Below are 22,122 nucleotides of genomic sequence, written 5' to 3' on the forward strand. Positions count from 1 at the left end.
AGATTACTCCTAAATCTACCCCCCTTTTAGCTACATTCTATGACCCTTCATTCCAGAGCTTCCTTTCATATTAATACAGTATGTGACTGATAAAAACAAACATGGTGCATCCAGTCTGCCCAGAAAGATAGCCAGAATTCACCCTCTTTTCCATGCTTGTCTGTTTGTGCAAGTCATTTATGTGTTGCTTTGAGTGGAAATAATATATATTTTTCTTTCATCCTCTTGCCATTTAGGGATCCTCTGCTTGGTTACCATTCTTGGACGGAAAAAGCCTCAAGAGTCTGAGTCAATACATAAAAGAATCTTTTTTTTTTTTTCTTTTTACTTCAGCAACAAAACTTCCAAAAGTACTTTCGATTCAGCATATAGAGACAAATATCTTAAAATTGTATTTCATTCAAATCTTGAAAACTTCTTCTGTCCCTTTTTATCTGTTTGATCGGTTCATTAATAATTTATGTGGACCATGAATTGTTTAAAAAAAAATTGAAAGGAACAGGAGAATTTTTCAAGATTTGAATGAAGATAAGTATAACTTTAAGATATTTTCTGCCGATGAAGTAATTGTCCCTGAAGTCAAAAAAATTCTTTATGCATTGACTGGGACTGAGGTTTTTCCTTCCAAGAACAGTAAATGAACTCATACACAAGTGATATGTTTTGAAAATATTTTTGTGGGGATGTATTAGAGCCCAACCAAATTTCGGTTTCGGCAGCAAAACTGACCCAAAATCCGGATTCAGGTTTTGACCAAAGATGTAAGAGCCTCCCGCCCCTGTGATCACTTACCATCCAGCACCTTCCCTCCTCGTAATCACTCTCTGCCCAGTGCCCAACGCCCTTCCAGGGCCTACCTTGAAACCACCTGGTTGTTTAGTGGGTCTTCAAGACAAGTGATCCCCAGTTACTTTTGCCCCTGTAGGTTCCACAGCCAAAATGGCTGCCAAGATGTTCCACAGCAGTCTCATGAGACTGCCACGGGAGGTCCCGGTGGACATCTTGGATTGGAAGCAGCATAAGCAGGAGCGACTAGAGATTGCTTCTGCTGCTTCTAATCCAAAGATGGCTGCTGGGAACTGGCGAGGGCAAGAGTGACTTAGGATCGCTCTTGCCCTGAAGACCCACTAGGACACCTGGAGGTTTAAAGGTAGGCCCAGGGAGGGCCTTCAGTGGTGAGAAGGAAGGATTGGGGGGGGGGGGGGCGCTGAGAGCGATGGCAGAGTTGACGTACAGGTCCGCTGAGAGTGCTTTGGTGGTGGTGGTGGGGGGGGGGGGGGGGGGGGGAGGATTCTGTTCCAGCCAAAATCAAACTGCAAATTTTATTTGCTGGTTTAGCGTCAGTCAAAACAGAATGCCAGTTTTGTTGACCTCTAATTGCAGTAGTATTTAGAATTTTGCTTCTGCACTCCTCCAGTGTGCTTATATCCTCTGTGATTATCCCACACCTTTTTGAATTTTATCACTATTTCTGTCCCCCCACCTTCCAAGAAAGAGCATTCTAGGCACCACCATCTCTATGAAAAAGTGTTTCCTGATATTTTCAGCTTCCTTCTTTGCAGCTTCATTTCATGTCCTTTACAGATCGATCCAGAGATGAGTGGGTTATGTTGCTCTACCAGCAGGTGGAGATAAATAGAACCTCAGAGGTTTACTATATGTGGACCTTTGCATCCATCATAACCTCAATATTGTATTCTCTATCTCAGCAGGTGGAAAGACATATCCTGTGCAGCTGTGGTTTGTTGCTGGCTCCTAGCCTGTTCCTTCAGGCTTAGTCGAGCAGGACGTCGAGCCTAGCTCCGTCTCGGGACGTCGAGCCTTCTTCTGTCACAGTACGTTGCACCAGAGTCGGTCCTGGTGCGTCTGTGTCTGTGAGATTGCACCTGTGTCAGGTCCTAGAGCATTGCTACGTTTCCGAAAGTTGAGACCTGTCCCAGCTACGGCCATCGAGCCTTGCTTTGGATCGGGCCTTTGAGCCTTCCTCCATTTTTGCAGTCAACCCTGGTGCCAGCTTCAGCCTCAGGTAGTTCCTGCATTTGTCTCTGAATAGCTGAACTTGTCAGTTCCTGGGAGTTGATCCATATTCGGTCTCTAGCCATTGACTCTGGCTCGGTCGCTGAGCTTACACCTGTGGTGGTCAACCCTTGCCAAATCTCAAGACGTAGTCCCTTCCTTGGTATTTGGAAGTGGATCCTTCCTTGGCCTCGCGAAGTTGATCCTTCCTAGGTCTTGGATGTCATCCCAGGCTCGGGTTCCGAGTGGTGACCATTCCTAGCTCTCTGGACACCGACCCTTGCGTGGGCTCTGGACACCGAGGTTTTCTATGGTCATAGGTATGAGACTTCCTTGCTCCAGTTGACTCTTGTTTGAGGCATCTTCTGTTTAGGGAGATAGCATTTTGGGCCATTAAGTCTTTCAAGCCTTTTTCTTGGCCTGGTGCTGGCACCTGTCCTGGCCTCGGGTTACCACTCCTTCCCTGGAGGCATATTTGTCTTCAGTTCTGGCAGTGTGCCGTTTCAGCTGGTGACACCCTACTTCTGCAGTAGTGTGTCACACCATTGCTGGATATGGGAACAAGGTCCTTTGCAGCAGACGGCTCTTTGCCCATGTCTGGCTGCTGGGGTTGGCTGACTCTTCACTGCTGGACTGGCTGTTTTTCGGTCGGTTGACTCCGTCTTGGTCTTTATCCAATGAGGCTCCGCCATCTATGACTGTTGGACCAGGTCTTTCCTCCCTCTCACCTGTTCCTACTTTTTGATTGCTGCTCTTTGCACCGTCTTTTTAGGTGGCTTGGATTACAGAGTTCAGTTGGATTCCATCGTGGTAGTCCTGGGGTCGAGCAGCTCGCAGCCCCGGATGATGATCATACTTCCATCTTAGAGGGTGGCTCTTCTCCTTGCGGGGACGGGGCTTGACTCAGCCTTGCTCAGCAGTCCAGGTAGTACCTGTCACACATCGGCAGGTTGCACTTGGCTAACTGTCCTGGGAGTCAGGATTTGCTCTGTTTGGGGGGGGGGGGGGAGTCTGGTCCCGACACTATAATTCACACCGAACGTTGTCACCATCCTTTCCCCTGCCCCCTTTTCTGGTGGTCTCACAACTCCCTTTTGCCTTTTAGATCTGGAGCCAGCTTTGGCTGTTGCACCTGCCCCTTACTGTAGGGCATTGTTTCTTCATTGGAGGGCGAACCTAGACTCTTTCCTGAAGGTCTCCTGGGCTCCATCTCTTGCTGTGGTTCAATCTGGCTTGTTAGGCCGGGATTTCCTCTCGGGGATCAGGCTAGGATTGGCTCATGCTTTCAGGATGGCTTGTTGCTGAGACTGGTTGTTCGAGTTAGTGGATTCTGGGACTCTAGCCATAGCACCTGGCCTTATGGCAGAGTAGCGCGGTGTTTAATCTCTTCTGCTAGGGAGTCTGGTTCTGGCACTACCTATCGAGTTCTGCCAGCATTCGCTTGGTTACTGGTTGCTGCACGTTTCTCCTGGTGAGCTGGACCAATTTTGTATGCCGCTGCATACCAGGCTTTCTTCCGTGATTTGCAATCTCCTCCTCTTTCTAGCGATTGCTCTTTCTCCTCTCTCATGTCACTATTTCGTGCCGCTTCTCTTCACTAATGGAAGGAGGTTCCTTCTTTCTTCTGCTTCCATGTCGGGAGTCTAGCTCCAGGGTTCGCCTTCGGGGCTGGTTTTGTCTTAAGGATCCCGCCCTTCTTGGGGACTGCTTTGGGACGCTATGGAAGGTAAAATTAGTCCTTACCTGATAATTTTCTTTCCATTAGTCCGATCAGATCAATCCAGAGTTGTGAATATAGTTGTGAAGTGTGCAGCTGTGTTGATGTGTTTCACCTCTGTTCTCTTCCTCCTCTCCCTATTTTGGACTCTACATCTCCTAGAACAGCACCTATTGTATCAGCCATATACCATCTATGTCATCCTGTATTTCTAAACCTCAGTGCACTCTATTATCCGACTACTTTAAAAGAATACTTTGTGTTGAAGTAAGGGACACCCATATCCCTGGTAGTTCAGCGTTAGATAGTGAGGGGTAGGACCCACTGGCCAAAGTCACTTGGTCATGTGGTGAGCCCCCCTGTGCAAATTATTAGCCCATGGGAGGAAGGACCCTCAGGAAACCACAGTCCTGGCTCTAGCCTCAGAATGCCTACAAACACTGTGAGGTGTTTGAGAAGACATTTTCGTGGTGTGAATAAATGTGGCCTGTGTAAGAAGTCTCCAACTATATGTATGTAGGTGTTGTGTTTTTGTTTTCCAAGAGAAATCTGGGAATGTGTTAAGCCTTAAGGATCTCCGAGTGACGTTTTGCAACGTCCTCTCTTGCGCATGACATTCACCTTTCAGCCACATTGCTTGCTGGCAGCTGAGCCGTTGAAATAGCCTGCAGAGTAAAATATTAACACCTGCTCTGAAGCAGACCTTACATTTTCTGCATTACCAAATTCGCAGTAAATAGCATGTGGAGGAGAACATACCATGTTATTGTCTGCACACACATGAAAGCCTCACCTGCATGTGACTTCCCTTCATTTACACAAGCAGAGGTGCTCATTTTAATGTGTTCCCACTAACCTCTTTTCAGACTCTCTTAAAATATACAGTAAGGCCTTATTGCATAACGTGGCCTCACTGTATATGCTAACCTTATTGTATAGGCCTCGTCATGGTTTGCACAGTTTAACACTTTAAAGTAGTTTTGTTAATATACGTTCTTTTTTTTGTAATTTGTTTTATCATATCTTCACTTTTTTTGTTGGCCAGTGCAGTAAGATAGCTGGAGTGTCTCCCACAATTAGGTTATCAATAGAAATCAAACAAAATAAAACATGGAAAAGAAAATAAGATGATACCTTTTTTTTATTGGACATAACTTAATACATTTCTTGATTAGCTTTCGAAGGTTGCCCTTCTTCCTCAGATCGGAAATAAGCAAATGTGGTAGCAGATAGTATATATAAGGGAAACATCAAAGCATTACTTTGACAGTCTGACAGAGTGGGAGGGTGGGGGTATGCATGGGGACATCAAAGCATTTCATTGATATTCTAACAGGATGGGTGTTGGTAGGTGAGAGGACGGTAATAAACAGAGAAATACAGCTTTATGGTTTATAATGGGTTAGAAAACCCAGGTCCTTATTAAGTCCTGTTTATTGGGTGTCAAAATATTCAATCATTCTTATTTCTCTGTTTATTACCCTCCTCTCACCTACCAACACCCATCCTGTTAGAATATCAATGAAATGCTTTGATGTCCCCATGCATACCCCCACCCTCCCACTCTGTCAGACTGTCAAAGTAATGCTTTGATGTTTCTCTCATATATATTATCTGCTACCACATTTGCTTATTTCCGATCTGAGGAAGAAGGGCAACCTTCGAAAGCTAATCAAGAAATGTATTAAGTTATGTCCAATAAAAAAGGTATCTTATTTTCTTTTCCATGTTTTATTTTGTTTGATTTCTATTGATAACCTTTACTACTACTACTACTATTTAGCATTTCTATAGCGCTACAAAGCATACGCAGCGCTGCACAAACATAGAAGAAAGACAGTCCCTGCTCAAAGAGCTTACAATCTAATAGACAAAAAATAATAAAGTAATCAAATCAATTAATGTGAACGGGAAGAGAGGAGGGTAGGTGGAGGCGAGTGGTTACAAGTGGTTACGAGTCAAAAGCAATGTTAAAGAGGTGGGCTTTCAGTCTAGATTTAAAGGTGGCCAAGGATGGGGCAAGACGTAGGGGCTCAGGAAGTTTATTCCAGGTGTAGGGTGCAGCGAGACAAAAGGCGCGAAGTCTGGAGTTGGCAGTAGTGGAGAAGGGAACAGATAAGAAGGATTTATCCATGGAGCGGAGTGCACGGGAAGGGGTGTAGGGAAGGACGAGTGTGGAGAGATACTGGGGAGCAGCAGAGTGGGTACATTTATAGGTTAGTAGAAGAAGTTTGAACAGGATGCGAAAACGGATAGGGAGCCAGTGAAGGGTCTTGAGGAGAGGGGTAGTATGAGTAAAGCGACCCTGGCGGAAGATGAGACGGGCAGCAGAGTGGACTAACACGGCTACCACACCTCCCACAATTAGCAAATGAATAAATGATCCCAAAATTCCACAGGAGAAACCTCCATCCTGATCGGGAGCTTAACCTGTTTACAGGTATAGCATGTAACCGTCCTGTCAGTACTAATAGGGATGTGATGGATTGCTAAGCAGTGCTGTGCTCATTTGGCTTTTTTTTTTTAATGCTCTGTCTTTCATTTTCCCTGGCTTGGACCCCGTATGAGTGCACAGCATGAAACTATGCCGCGGTCTCTGCACTAACAGTCTGTGGATCTCTGGCTTGTTTTAGGTGAGCACGCATCACCTGCACTCTTCCAGTGAGGATGAGGATATTGATGGTGCTTTCCCTAATGAGCTTTCTCTGCAGCAGGTGAGAGTTGGTCTGTTCACGTCTGTTGCTGCTCGAGAAGCCAACTGCTAGTCTTTAATCGTAACTAAATACAGAAAGATAGAGATTTTGGGATCTGGGGTTTTGTTTTTGTTTTGTTTTTTTGGTTAAGGTATGCTACATTTGTGACTGTGAGAATGCCTGTTTGCAAGATCTGGATTTGGAGATAGCGATTGTTCAGCTCTTGGGGTGGTGTTATTCTCTTCCTGTTCCCTGATTTAGAGAGAGAGAGAGGATATTCTGTTATGAGCACTGATTTAGGAAGGGTGTTCCCCGTGGGTTATGATTCAGGATGTGGAGGGGGCATTCTCTACCCATTTCTTCCAAGTCCCCATGGTTTTTGACTGGAGGGTTTTTCCACTTTCTGGTTCTGACAACAGAGGGGTTTGTGATTGATTGCCCCACCAACTTGGACTTGGACGTACAGTGTGATCACCCTCAGTCTGTGACACTTCTTGCCCTTGTCCCCATAGGCTTTCTCAGAGTACCAGATCCAGCAAATGACTGCCAATTTTGTGGATCAGTTTGGTTTTAATGATGAGGAGTTTGCAGAGCAAGATGATAACATCAAGTAAGTAAGATTCCTTGGCTCCAGTGCTACAAATCCCCAGAAACCACCCTGACTTGAGTCATAAATCTTTGCATGTTGAGCAGGCCAAAAATATTTTTAAGCTACTTCTGGAGATTAATTTTCCTTGGGAAGGGCAGTGTGACTTAGTGGTTAGAGTACAGAGTTGTTAATCCTGAGATCCATGCTGCAGTTTAATTCTTGTCGCACACAGTGTGCACTTTTGGTTTACATTGTTGGTTGAAAGTTAACCTGTAAACTTTTAGCTGTGTGGTTTATCACCAGGTTCTTTCATATTGTCCTTTGAATAATGATTTCTTCTGAAGTATTTATTTGGATTTGGATTTTGCTCACACCTTTTTTCAATAGTAGCTCAAGGTGAGTTACATTCAGGTACTCTGGATATTTCTCTGTTCCTGGAGGGCTCACAATCTAATTTTGTACGTGAGGCAATGGAGGGTTAAGTGACTTGCCCAAGATCACAAGGAGCAGCAGCGGGATTTGAACTGGCCACCTCTGGATGTCAAGACTGGTGCTCTAACCACTAGGCCACTCCTCCACTCACATGGCACTATATCTGTGCCATGTGATTTATCACCAGATTCTTTCATATTGTCCTTTGAATAATGATTTCTTTAGCACTACACCTGTTCTTCCAAAATAACAATGTATTGTTCCCTTTTTTTTTTTAGTGCACCTTTTGACAGGATTGCAGAGATTAATTTCAACATTGATGCAGATGATGACAGTGTAAGTGACTGCAACGTTAATTCCTTTTATGACCAGGACTGCTTTTTGAGTGTGTGGCCATGCATGAAGGGTGTCTTTCCTTAACACAGCTGGGATCCCATTCTGTCTCTTCCCCCTCCATTCGCCTAGACTGGATTCTCTCCCTAAGTCCACCATAACAATATTCATTGCAGCAGTTTTTCTTCATCTCAGGCCTGTCCTCATTTTATAGCCTTTTGCCAAAGAAGTCTTTGCAAGCAGCTTCTGATGACAGACATACATAAAACAGTGAACTCCATAGGCAGGCAGGACCTGTGTCAGTATTAGACTTGGTCATATTAAAGGCTTCAGTTGCCACTGAACACCATCTCTCTTCGCTTGTCCATACCTGGCAAAGATAACTGTCTCTTCTTCTCTCAGCAGTTAATATTAGCAGGAGGAGAGCAATGCCTTTTCCCTGTGACTGCATCCTCCTCTGCTAGCTTCATTATGAAACTTGAATTACTTGGGGCCTATAGTCTTATAGCACCCGGTGCCCCACACTTTGGTTCAAACTCCATAGTGAGACAGGCAGGGGAGGAGGCAATTGCAGTTAAGAATTGCGTCTGTTGATCTAATTTCAGCTCTGATTATGTCTAAGGCAGTTACTGTTTAGTCTAGAGGACAGGATGAAAAAATTGACTATGGTAGCAGCCTGGATGCTTGTAGACTGAATTCTGAAATCGGACCCTGAGCTGTGGCTCATGCCAAAGCTCCTGTGAAATATGAATATACTAGCCGTTCAGCCCGTAAAAATGGGCTAGTATAGGAAGGGAGGGTTGAAAGGCCCCCCACCCCGCCGCCGAGTTGGCCGCTGCCGCTCCCCCTCCGAGTTGCCCCCCGAGCCGTCGCACCCCACCTTCCACCCGGTGGGCCCTCGCTCTGCTATTGAAACAGCGAGGGCATGCAGCACACAGCTCTGCTAAGCTGCCGTGGCCTTCCTCCTCCTTCTCTGCCTGCTGTGTCCTGCCCTCATGTGACGTAATGTCGTCGAGGGTGGGACACAGGCAGAGACGAAGAAGGAGGCTGACGGCAGCTCAGCAGAGCTGTGTGCTGCGTGCCCTCGCTGTTTCAATAGCGGAGCGAGGGCCCGACCAGGTGGAAGGAGGGTGGCGGCGGCGGCGACGACTCCGGGTGGGGGGAGCGTTAGCGACAGTGGTGTCCCTCGCAAATGCACAGTAGAGACCCTCTCTGTTCCGCCCCCGTCATCATGTATTGACGCGGGGGCGGGTCAGAGAGGATCTCTACTGCGCATTTGCGAGTGAGTACGACACTCGCCATTTATATATATTGATGCTCCTAATACATCTGTGGTTTTTGTTGTCTGATTAAAGAATTTTCAGTAATAGCTCTTGTTCTTTTTCTGTATTCTTGCTCTGGAGTAACATTTCATTTTCATTTCATTTATTACCGTTTATATATCGGCCTTCTCCAGAGCGGTGTAAAAATCAAACGCACAAAATAAAAACATTAAAAGACACATCAAATACAATACAAATTAAGAAGTGGCATAACAGATAAACTGATTGCCATATTAAGTCCATCAGCAAACATGTAGCATGTGGTGCTACAATTCCTAGCTGCTTCTTATATATTTATTTACAACATCTGTATCCCACATTTTCCCACCTATTTTCAGGCTCAATGTGGCTTACGTATTTCCGTAATGGTGATTACCAGTTCCGGGGAAAAAAAAAGAAATACATAGTTAAGGTAGAGGAGACAGAATGGAGTAAGTATTCAGGAAGGAAAGTTCATCTTATAATAATAAAAATCAGGATAACTTAGTTTGAAACAATCATGAATATTAAACTTCAAAATTAGTATGAGCGATAGGAAATAAAGAATTAGATATTGTGAAAGTCCAGTGTACATCTTGTTTAATTGACAATTAGGGTGTGTTATTATGGTTATTATGAGTGCCTGTGTCGGGGTTAGTTGCTCGTATAGTTCTGTTAGCCAAAGGTAGATGCCATAATGCCAAAATTATCACTAAGGAGTCATAAGTACTTTAAATTCTACACCTTTGAGATAAGTGCTATAGCCTGTGAATCTAATTTCAGTGGAAACTTTTTCAGCCTAATGCTTCCTTGTTTGAAGCATGTTGCAATGAGCGCATCCAGCCATTTGATGACAATGAAGATGAGGAAGATATATGGGAAGAGAAGGAGATCACCTATGCGACCCAAGTCAAATCCAGGACAAGGTAATGCTAAAGCCCAGCCCAGGGCTTCTTCAGATTGCTGCAGTTCATTTACGCCTATGTTTACTAAGGTTCGCTATAGATGCGTTAGCGTTTTTAACGCGTGTAAATGGTTTACGCGCGTTAAACGCTAACACGGCTATAGAAATGTATAGGTGCGTTAGTGTTTAACGTGCCTTAACTTTAAAGGCGTGTTAGAAATGCGCACCTTAGTAAGCATACCCCTTAACTTCAAAAGCACATGCCAAGTACATCTTCCTGTTAGAGTGAGACATCAGCCAATCAGATACATTCTTAACTAATTTAATTTGTGAAAAAATCTCATATTTATAGTCAGATTATTGACGAAAATTTCTCCTAGCAAGCACTCGCTCCTCACTTGTATCTGTGATTTCTTGCTGAGGGTCCTCAATATGACTCATCTATCGTGGCAAAGAATTGCTACTACACATGGTTTTACTAATCAACCCAATGAAGAATTTCATTGTTATTTTGTGGTAAGTCTGTCATGGTTATCGTCTCCAATTTTTCAACCTGGGGATGAACTTGGACCTTTCCTAGAACATACTCTAGATATTGCACTCCTCACATCCCTAGGACAGTTTTTTTTACGTGTGTAGTAAGGATAGACTCATGTAGTAAGGGTAGACTCATGCAGGATTCTCAGGCTACTTCCAGATGTAGGTTAGATGGCTATAAGCCTGTAAAATGACTGTATAAAAATAAACAAATTCTTGTGTTCTTATTTTGTCTGCCTTTTGCTGTCATTTACTGTGTTTCACATGACAGGTCACATGATATCAGTGTGAATCTTTGAACATACCAGTTTTGGAGACTAATATCTTTCTTAAGTCCTTCTCTTTGGATTTCAGTAGAGAAGAGATGGCTAATGAGCAGTATTTCCCACGGTCCCCACCCATCCTGCTATTTCAACGCCGATTTATTCTTACTCTTGACTACAGGTTTGGAGTGTCTCAGACCTCTGAGGGCTCCTCCAAGAGTGACCTTGAGAATGGGGAGCAAGAGGGCAGTGGGGAGTCAGATGAAGAGGAGGAAGAAGTGGAAGAACCAGTAACACCACCTGCAGGAAGTCCTTCCAGTACCACCCTGTCTGAACAGAATGAAACAGAGTCTGAAAGTAAGCCAATGTTTGGTACATCCATGAATGGGAAGGGTTGAAGAGTACAATGATACTCTCGGCAGTGAGCCAAGTTCCCCTGTTGGGTGCACTGATAATAGTGGGTAGGTCTGTCCATGGATAGGGACAGAGGACTATAGTGTGGGTTTTTTTTTGTGCTGGTGCTGAAGTATGTGTTTTCAGGGTTGTTGTTGTTTTGTTTTTTTAATACACTGCCTGCCTCCAAATGGCAAACAAAATGAAATCAATAAAAATACCTTCTGGTTCAATACAATCTGATTCTGAAGAGTAGGCACCTTAAAAGATTGGAAAGGATAACAAGTAGAAGGATTAAGTGACATTGTTGCACAACCTCTGAATTAGAGGCCATATGAGTCTGTTTCAGTGCTGAAACCAACCCAAAATTTGAATTTGGCCTTGTTTTGGTTTCAGCCAAAACTTCTGGTGCATTTTCAACTGAACCAAAACTCCCAACCCCCCTTCCCAACCAAAATTGGGCCCCTACTCGACCCCTTCCGTGACCAAATTGCCCCTCCCACCACTGTAGGCCCTCCCTGGGCCTAACCTTACAAAACTGATAGTCTAGTGGCCTTGTCAGGGCAGGAACCGAATCCCCAGTGCTCCTGGCCATGCGGCTTTGCAGTTAAAATGGCTCCTGTGACCTTCCCGTGGTAGTCTCGTGAGACTGCTGCAAGAGGTTGTGGTAGCCATTTTGAGATCAGCATGGACCAGAGAAACTTGGATCGCTCCTGCCTATTGCTGGGTCCAGTCTCAAATGGTTGCCGCAACCCTCCGTACCAGTCTCAGCGAGGCTGTTGTGTGACATCATGCAGTCATTTTGACTGCGGAAGCCAACATAGGTAGGAGCAAGTGGGGATCATTCCTGCCCTGGCAAGGCCACTAGACCTCCAGATTTCTAAGGTATGTCCAGGGACGGTCCCTACGGGTGAGGGGGCCAATTTTGTTCGGGGTGGGGGAAGCAGCTGAAACTGGGGTGGGGGCGGGGAATTGGTTTTGGATAAGTACATAAGTGTTGCCATACTGGGACAGACTGAAGGTCCATCAAGCCTAGTATCCTGTTTCTAATAGTGGCCAATTAGGTCACAAGTACCTGGCAAGATCCCAAAACAGTACAATACATTTTATGCTTCTTATCCCAGAAATACACAGTGGATTTCCCCAAGCTGTCCAAACCTTTTTTTAAACTCCGCTAAGCTAACTAAGCACATTCTCTGGCAACAAATTCCAGAGTTTAATTACACGTTGAGTGAAGAAATAGTTTCTCCGGTTCGTTTTAAATTTACTACTACTACTACTTATCACTTCTATAACGCTACAAAGCATACGCAGCGCTGTACACCATACATGAAAAGACAGTCCCTGCTCGAAGAGCTCACAGTCTAAATAGGTCAGGCAAACAGACAGAACAACTAAGAGGTAAGGGAATTAAAGAGGTGGGGATAAAAGGGTACAGGGCAAGTGAGTAGTGGTTAGGAATCAAAAGCAGCGTTAAAGAGGTGGGCTGTTAGCCTTTATTTGAAACTGCCAAAGACGGGGCTAGATGTACAGGCTTGGGAAGTCTATTCCAGGCGTGAGGTGCAGCGACATAAAGGAACGGAGTCTGGAATTAGCAGTAAAGGAGAAGGGGACAGACTAGAGAGATTTACTACTTTGTAGCTTCATTGCGTGCCCCCTAGTATTTTTGGAAAGAGTAAACAAGCAATTCACATCTACCCGTTCCACTCCACTCAGTATTTTATATATACCTCTATCATATCTCCCCTCAGCCGTCTTTTCTCCAAGCTGAAGAGCCCAAGCCATTTCAGCCTTTCCTCATAGGGAAGTTATCCCATCCCCTTTATCATTTTCGTTGTCCTTTTTTGTACCTTTTCTAATTCCACTATATCTTTTTTGAGATGCGGCAACCAGAATTGCACATAGTATTCAAGGTGTGGTTGCACCATGGAACGATACAAAGGCATTATAACATCCTCGTTTTTGTTTTTTCATTCCATTCCTTTCCTAATAATACCTAACATTCTATTAGTGGAGGGGTAGCTTAGTGGTTAGTGCAGTGGACTTTGATCCTGGGGAACTGAGTTCGATTCCCACTGCAGCTCCTTGTGACTCTGTGCAAGTCACTTAACCCTCCATTGCCCCTGGTACAAAATAAGTACTTGAATATATGTAATCCGCTTTGAATGTAGTTGCAAAAACCTCAGAAAGTCGGTATATCAAGTCCCCTTTCCCTTTCTTTGCTACCGCCTCACACTGAATGTAATGATTGATGTACATTTAATGATAAGGTGTAAAGTTCATAGAAGCAAAGCATCCATAATAATAGCACTACCCTGGAGCTCCCCTTCTCTGGTGCATCACTGTCCTCTGTTTATCACTAAGTGATCTTTTCCTCTCTCCAGATGCTGGCTGGACAGCTGTGTTTGATGAAACAGTGAATTTAAAGCCGCCAGTTCCCTGCATAGCCATGGATGTTGGTTCAAGTGTGTGGGACGCCACAGCTCCAGAGACATCAACACCAGCAGAAAAAGGATGGGCCAAATTTACAGACTTCCAACCGTTTGTTGGTAAATGAAAGCAGATGAGATGGCTTCTAAGCTTCTTGTACAGTTATATTATATCAATAATCACTTGGAGCTTTCTAAAGAATACAATTCAGCAAGCTAGAAAAGCAAGCTAAGCCCTCCTTACTGCAATTCTACTGCATTGTAATTACAGAGGAAAAGACTTCAGAGCTCCGCCTTCACTTTCGATGTTATCGCTGTGAAGGTTCACTATCCAGAATTCACACCCTGAACATCCGTTTCTATAGTGCGAATTTCTGGGGGGGCTTCTTCGCAAGTCAAAAAGCCTCTGAATTTTTTATTTTTATTTTCTAATATTTTCTTTATATATATTTTTCCATCGATTATGTTGTAAATACTCTTTTATCAAGTTCAAAATACATAATCCGGGGTACTTATCTTATTCAGTAACATAGGCTATGGGCAAGCTCTACAGCAAGCTCCTGTTTCACCGTTGCTTCTTCAGGAGCTGTGCCCTTAGTTTCCGTAAGTACCCTATAAAAATGGAGCGCCATCTTGGCAACAGTATTACTCTGAGAAATCTGTGGGGTATAACACAAGGTAAGAGTGGAAGAACTAAAGCTACTCCGTTGACCTTCATATCTCTCCTTCCTTTCTAGTAAGATTATTCTGTTGTAAACTTTTTATAGGGTACTTACGGAAACTAAGAGCACAGCTCCTGAAGAAGCAACGGTGAAACAGGAGCTCGCTGTAGAGCTTGCCCAATAACCCATGTTACTGTTTTTTTTGTAGAGAATGACATTGAAACGCACCAAGGCTTTAAGCTGTACTTCTGTTACGGACATAAGTTATCCCTTACGTTGGTTATAAAGTCTGCCCTATGTCATGTGAGATCTGATTGAGGGATATGTCTTTGAGGGGATAGCATTTTATTAAATTGGTGTAGGTTACTATTACTTGGGGATGGTTTAGAATATGCACTAATATTTGTATATACTTTCCATGAATTTAATTTTTTTAAGGGTGTGCTTATACTAATTAATTTTGATACATACATTAATGTGGAATTTAATAGTCTGTGCATATATTAATCTGGGACATTCCAGTAGTATGTACACGTATTAACCTTTCTCCGAGGACAAGCAGGCTGCTTGTTCTCACTGATGGGTGACGTCCTCGGCAGCCCCTCCAATCGGAATCTTCCTAGCAAAGTCCTTTGCTAGCTCTCGCGCGCCCGCGCGCACCGCGCATGCGCGGCCGTCTTCCCGCCCGAACCGGCTCGAGCCGGCCAGTCTTCTTTCGTCCGCACTCGGTACGGCTGTGTTTTTTGCCGTGTTGAGCCCCGGAGAGTCGACCTCGCGCGTCCGTTATTTAATCGACGTGTTTTTTCTTCGGAAAAGTTTCTTTTCGTTCGGAAAGTGCTCCGGAAACCCCTTGGGTTTCGTTTGCCCCTTCCCGTATTTCCAGTTTTTGCCCCGGTAAGTTTTCTTTCGTTGTCGGGGTAGGCCTCTTTTCGGCCTCGGTCGAGATTTTTCTCCCTTAAAGTTTTGGTGCTCCAAATTCGTCATTTCGGATTTTGACTTCGCCGGCGTGATTTTTCCGCCCATGACATCGAAGCCTTCCAGCGGCTTCAAGAAGTGCACCCAGTGCGCCCGGGTAATCTCGCTCACTGATAGGCACTCTTCGTGTCTTCAGTGTCTGGGGGCCGAGCACCGTCCCCAGAACTGTAGTCTGTGTTCCCTCTTACAAAGGCGGACTCAAGTAGCGAGATTGGCCCAGTGGAACGTTTGTTCTCGGGCTCTTCGTCGGCATCGGCACCGGGGTCATCGTGTGCATCGACGTCATCAGCGTCCAGACCTTCTTCCTTGGCTGCCAGTGCATCGAGTGCATCGAGGCATCGGCCCTCTGCATCGGCGCCGAGACATCGGATAGCTGCATCGACGTCGGTGGTACCGGGACCTCGTCTCCTGATGTCGTCGTACGGTGGTGCATCTAGTGGAGTGCAGGTGAGGGCTGTCCATTCCCCTGCTGGTGGCGGTGAGCCCTCGGGTGGGTCTCCTCCTACCCTGAGGGCTCCTGCGGTACAGCCCCCCCGAGACCGACCTCCTTCGGCCTCGGCCCCGAGGAAGCGACGGCTGGATTCTACGTCCTCCTCGTCGGTGCCGGGGAGCTCCGGTGACATGCTTCGGAAGAAGTCGAAGAAGCATCGACACCGGTCCCCTCCCCGCGTCGGCACCGAGAGCTCTGGGTCGCCGAGGGAGTCGGCACCCAGCAGGCATCGGCACCGAGAGGACCGCTCACCCTCTGTTCAGGAGGTGTCGATGCGCTCCACTCTGGACAGCCCGGAACAGCCTCCACGCCCGGAACAGGTTCTGACGTCGACGCCTGCATCGACCTCCATGCCTTTCTCTGCAGCCGCTCTGACGAGAGCCTCCGGGCCGTTCTCCCAGAGATTCTGGGAGAGCTGTTGCGCCCTACCCCTCCGGTACCGGCGGTGCTTGCGCCTCCGGTACCGTCGAGCGTGGCGCCGGCTGGCCCATCGCCCGGGGTGAGGTCCCCGACGTCGGTACCGCGTTGCGGTGCCGACTGCGGCCACCTCCCAGGAGGGCTCCCCGACTACGTCGGCGGAGGGAGCATCGCCGATGCGGGCGAGGGAGTCTACCTCTCGACGCCCCCATCGTGGACGTGGCTCCACGGAGTCGAGCCGGGCACGGTTGCAGACGCAGGTCCGTGAACTTGTGTCTGACACCGAGGGTGAGGCCTCGTGGGAGGAAGAGGAAGACCCCAGATATTTCTCTGACGAGGAGTCTGAGGGTCTACCTTCTGATCCCACTCCCTCTCCTGAAAGACAGCTTTCTCCTCCCGAGAGTCTGTCTTTTGCTTCCTTTGTCCGGGAGATGTCTACGGCCATCCCCTTCCCGGTGGTTGTGGAGGACGAGCCCAGGGCTGAAATGTTTGAGCTCCTGGACTATCCTTCTCCACCTAAGGAAGCGTCCACTGTTCCCCTGCACCATGTCCTCAAAAAGACATTGCTGGCGAACTGGACCAAGCCTTTAACTAATCCCCACATCCCCAAGAAGATCGAGTCCCAGTACCGGATCCATGGGGACCCAGAGCTGATGTGCACTCAGTTGCCTCATGACTCTGGAGTTGTGGATCTGGCCCTAAAGAAGGCTAAGAGTTCTAGGGAGCATGCTTCGGCGCCCCCGGGCAAAGACTCTAGAACCTTAGACTCCTTTGGGAGGAAGGCCTACCATTCCTCTATGCTCGTGGCCAAAATTCAGTCTTACCAGCTCTACACGAGCATACACATGCGGAATAATGTGCGACAGTTGGCGGGCTTGGTTGATGCTCTTCCCCCTGAGCAAGCCAAGCCTTTTCAAGAGGTGGTCAGGCAGCTGAAGGCGTGCAGAAAATTCCTGGCCAGAGGAGTTTATGACACTTTTGATGTTGCGTCCAGGGCCACTGCTCAAGGTGTGGTGATGCGCAGGCTCTCATGGCTGCGTGCCGCCGACCTGGAGAATAGAATCCAGCAGCGGATTGCGGACTCGCCTTGCCGTGCGGACAACATTTTGGAGAGAAAGTCGAGCAGGTGGTAGAGTCTCTCCACAGCGGGACACCGCATTCGACAAGTTCTCCCGCCGGCAGCCTTCAGCTTCTACCTCTACAGGTAGACGATTTTTCGGGGGGAAGGAAGACTGTTCCCTATACTTCTGGTAAGCGTAGGTACAATCCTCCTTCCCGACAGCCTGCGGCCCAGGCCTAAGCCCCAGCGCGCTCGCTCTCGTCAGCAGCGTGCGCCTCAGCAAGGCCCCGCGGCTCCCCAGCAAAAGCAAGGGGCGAGCTTTTGACTGGCTCCAGCAGAGCATAGCCGACATCCAAGTGTCAGTGTCGGGCGACCTGCCAGTCGGAGGGAGGTTGAAAGCTTTTCACCAAAGGTGGCCTCTCATAACCTCCGATCAGTGGGTTCTGCAAATAGTCCGGCAAGGATACCCCTCAATTTGGCCTCCAAACCTCCAAATTGTCCACCGGGAGCTCAGTCCTTACAGCTTCCAGCACAAGCAGGTACTTGCAGAGGAACTCTCCGCCCTTCTCAGCGCCAATGCGGTCGAGCCCGTGCCATCCGGGCAAGAAGGGCTGGGATTCTATTCCAGGTACTTCCTTGTGGAAAAGAAAACAGGGGGGATGCGTCCCATCCTAGACCTAAGGGCCCTGAACAAATATCTCGTAAAAGAAAAGTTCAGGATGCTTTCCCTGGGCACCCTTCTCCCCATGATTCAGCAAAACGATTGGCTATGCTCTCTGGACTTGAAGGATGCCTACACACACATCCCGATACTGCCAGCTCACAGGCAGTATCTGCGATTTCAGTTGGGCACACGCCACTTCCAGTACTGTGTGCTACCCTTTGGGCTCGCCTCTGCGCCCAGGGTGTTCACAAAGTGCCTAGCTGTGGTAGCAGCGGCACTTCGCAGGCTGGGGGTGCATGTGTTCCCATATCTCGACGATTGGCTGGTGAAGAACCACATCCGAGGCAGGAGCCTGCAGTCCATGCAGATGACTATTCGCCTCCTGGAGCTACTGGGGTTTGTGATAAATTATCCAAAGTCCCATCTTCTCCCAGTGCAGAGCTCGAATTCATAGGAAGCTCTGCTGGATTCTCGGACGGCTCGCGCCTATCTCCCAGAGGCGAGGGCCAACAACTTGTTGTCCCTCGTCTCGCGGGTGCGAGCGTCCCAGCAGATCACAGCTCGGCAGATGTTGAGATTGCTGGGCCACATGGCCTCCACAGGTCCATGTGACTCCCATGGCCCGTCTTCACATGAGATCTTGCTCAATGGACCCTAGCCTCCCAGTGGTTTCAGGCTGCTGGGGGTCTAGAAGACGTGATCCACCTGTCCACGAGTTTTCTCGAATCCCTGTATTGTTGGACAATCTGGTCCAATTTGACTCTGGGACGTCCTTTCCAAGTTCCTCAGCCACAAAAAGTGCTGACAACGGATGCGTCTCTCCTGGGATGGGGAGCTCATGGCGATGGGCTTCACACCCAAGGAAGCTGGTCCCTCCAGGAATGCGGTCTACAGATCATCTCCTGGAGTTGCGAGCGATCTGGAACGCTCTGAAGGCTTTCAGAGATCGGCTGTCCCACCAAATTATCCAAATTCAGACAGACAACCAGGTTGCCATGTACTATGTCAACAAGCAGGGGGGCACCGGGATCTCGCCCCCTGTGTCAGGAAGCCGTCAGCATGTGGCTCTGGGCTCGCCGTCAAGGCATGGTGCTCCAAGCCACATATCTGGCAGGCGGTAAACAACAGTCTGGCCGACAGGTTGAGCAGGATTATGCAACCTCACGAGTGGTCGCTCAACTCCCGAGTGGTGCGCCAGATCTTCCAAGCGTGGGGCACCCCCTTGTGGATCTCTTCGCATCTCGAGTGAACCACAAAGTCCCTCAGTTCTGTTCCAGGCTTCAGGCCAACGGCAGACTGGCATCGGATGCCTTCCTCCTGGATTGGGGGGAAGGCCTGCTGTATGCTTATCCTCCCATTCCTCTGGTGGGGAAGACTTTGTTGAAACTCAAACAAGACCGAGGCACCATGATTCTGATTGCTCCTTTTTGGCCGCGTCAGATCTGGTTCCCTCTTCTTCTGGAGTTATCCTCCGAAGAACCGTGGAGATTGGAGTATTTCCCGACCCTCATCACGCAGAACGAAGGGGCTCTTCTGCATCCCAGCCTCCGGTCCCTGGCTCTCACGGCCTGGATGTTGAGAGCGTAGACTTTGCCTCTTTGGGTCTGTCAGAGGGTGTCTCCCGCGTCTTGCTTGCTTCCAGGAAAGATTCCACCAAGAGGAGTTACTTCTTTCTGTGGAGGAGGTTTGCCGTCTGGTGTGACAGCAAGGCCCTAGCTCCTCGCTCTTGTCCTACACAGACCCTGCTTGAATACCTTCTGCACTTGTCTGAGTCTGGTCTCAAGACCAACTCTGTAAGAGTTCATCTTAGCGCAATCAGTGCATACCATTACCTTGTGGAAGGTAAGCCGATCTCAGGACAGCCTTTAGTTGTTCGCTTCATGAGAGGTTTGCTTTTGTCAAAGCCCCTATCAAAACCTCCTACAGTGTCATGGGATCTCAATGTCGTTCTCACCCAGCTGATGAAACCTCCTTTTGAGCCACTGAATTCCTGCCATCTGAAGTACTTGACCTGGAAGGTCATTTTCTTGGTGGCAGTTACTTCAGCTCGTAGGGTCGTGAGCTTCAGGCCCTGGTAGCCCAGGCTCCTTACACCAAATTTCATCATAACAGAGTAGTCCTCCGCACTCACCCTAAGTTCTTGCCAAAGGTCGTGTCGGAGTTCCATCTGAACCAGTCAATTGTCTTGCCAACATTCTTTCCCCGTCCTCATTCCTGCCCTGCTGAACCGTCAGCTGCACACATTGGACTGCAAGAGAGCATTGGCCTTCTACCTGGAGCGGACACAGCCCCACAGACAGTCCGCCCAATTGTTGTTTCTTTTGATCCCAATAGGAGGGGAGTGGCTGTAGGGAAACGCACCATATCCAATTGGCTAGCAGATTGCATTTCCTTCACTTACGCCCAGGCGGGGCTGGCTCTTGAGGGTCATGTCACGGCTCATAATGTTAGAGCCATGGCTGCGTCGGTAGCCCACTTGAAGTCAGCCTCCATTGAAGAAATTTGCAAAGCTGCGACGTGGTCATCTGTCCACACATTCACATCTCATTACTGCCTGCAGCAGGATACCCGACGCGACAGTCGGTTCGGGCAGTCAGTTCTTCAGAACCTGTTTGGGCTTTAGGATCCACTCCACCCCCCGAGGGCCCTGTTTGTTCTGTTCCAGGCTGCACTCTCAGTTAGTTGGTAAATTTTTAGGTCAATCTCAGTTATGTCCTCGCCGTTGCGAGGCCCAATTGACCATGGTTGTTGTTTTTGAGTGAGCCTGGGGGCTAGGGATACCCCATCAGTGAGAACAAGCAGCCTGCTTGTCCTCGGAGAAAGCGAATGCTACATACCTGTAGAAGGTATTCTCCGAGGACAGCAGGCTGATTGTTCTCACAAACCCGCCCGCCTCCCCTTTGGAGTTGTGTCTTCCCTTGAGTGTATTGTCTTGCTACATACTGGACTGGCCGGCTCGAGCCGGTTTCGGGCGGGAAGACGGCCGCGCATGCGCGGTGCGCGCGGGGCGCGCGAGAGCTAGCAAAGGACTTTGCTAGGAAGATTCCGATTGGAGGGGCTGCCGAGGACGTCACCCATCAGTGAGAACAATCAGCCTGCTGTCCTCGGAGAATACCTTCTACAGGTATGTAGCATTCGCTTATTGTACATATCAGTGGCGTATCCAACAGTGTGTGCGTTATATTGACCTTAACACAGAGATTAATAAGAATTCAAGATGGCATGTGTACTTATTATTTAAAAATGTATAGAACACCTATAACTAGATAGTTTCCATTGAAAAAATTCATAATAAAATAGAAAAAAAATAGATGCAATACATATTAAAATAACAGAAATAACTGGGAAATCTAGTAATATGAGCATGTATTATCAGTATGGCTCTTAATTTCCATTATCCCAGAAATAAAATGCCTCAGCATTCTTAAAAATGTTCTGCGGAGTGTTTTACATGTATAGATCCACATACTCAGTATGTTCTTGTTTATATTTTTGAGTGTGATCAGATGTATTGTGTTTTTTTCAGCTCAGAGTCTGGTCCTAGATGCAGTTCTCCTGTGGATACAGAAAGCTGTGACTCTGAGGGACCTTCCAAACAAATTCATGAGAAGAGCTGTAAGTTGTTATAGCTGTTTCTAGCTCTTTAGCATTGCAGAGAAGAAACAGATTGTTGGCCGTTTCTTGGCCATGTTCCTGTTTTACGTAGCAATAACACCTTACCTAATGGATGTCCTTCTCTTGAGGTTAACTGAAAGTGTTAATCTTTCAGTGTGCCTTACGCCTGCCTGGTCATTGTAGTTCAAATGTTGATCACCTGATTTCTTCCCTCCCCATCTTTCTACAGCCAGCACGACTTCACCTTGTGTTTGGAATGTGTGCGTGGCACGGAAGGCCCCTCTGGTGGCTTCAGACAGCAGCTCCTCTGGTGGTTCCGATAGTGAGGAAGAAGGAGAGAAAACTGATATTGTTACAGAAACAATCAGCACAGGCGCAGGCCAAGAAACTATCAAACTTACCATGGATGCCAAGAATGAAAAAGCAGTTTTTACCAGGTGCGAAAGAAATAAAGAGAGGGATAAGAGAAATTGGGAAATGCAGTCATGTCTATCATCCACAAGCCTTGGGTAGAACAAAACTTGAAAATTGAAACCAAAGGGCAAGAGTGGGAGTAAAAGTGAAAACATTATTGAAAGAGGCCTGGATTCAGGGTTTCAGAGGAAAGACACAGGAGTGGGACTTGATGAAAT

The 22,122-nt window shown here is 47.3% G+C and overlaps 1 protein-coding gene across 1 annotated transcript in view; it reads left to right on the forward strand.

Annotated features, from left to right (window-relative positions):
* PPP6R2 (protein phosphatase 6 regulatory subunit 2) overlaps positions 1-22,122 on the forward strand; it is a 194,663-nt gene that overhangs the window by 147,792 nt on the left and 24,749 nt on the right. Inside the window, 9 exon segments of the mRNA XM_030215776.1 lie at positions 6,367-6,447; positions 6,939-7,036; positions 7,726-7,783; positions 9,880-10,007; positions 10,967-11,142; positions 13,563-13,727; positions 21,402-21,490; positions 21,720-21,724; positions 21,727-21,927. Coding sequence (XP_030071636.1) covers positions 6,367-6,447; positions 6,939-7,036; positions 7,726-7,783; positions 9,880-10,007; positions 10,967-11,142; positions 13,563-13,727; positions 21,402-21,490; positions 21,720-21,724; positions 21,727-21,927 — 1,001 coding nt within the window.

This window comes from Microcaecilia unicolor, chromosome 10 (assembly GCF_901765095.1).
Source record: "Microcaecilia unicolor chromosome 10, aMicUni1.1, whole genome shotgun sequence".
Classification (NCBI taxonomy): domain Eukaryota; kingdom Metazoa; phylum Chordata; class Amphibia; order Gymnophiona; family Siphonopidae; genus Microcaecilia; species Microcaecilia unicolor.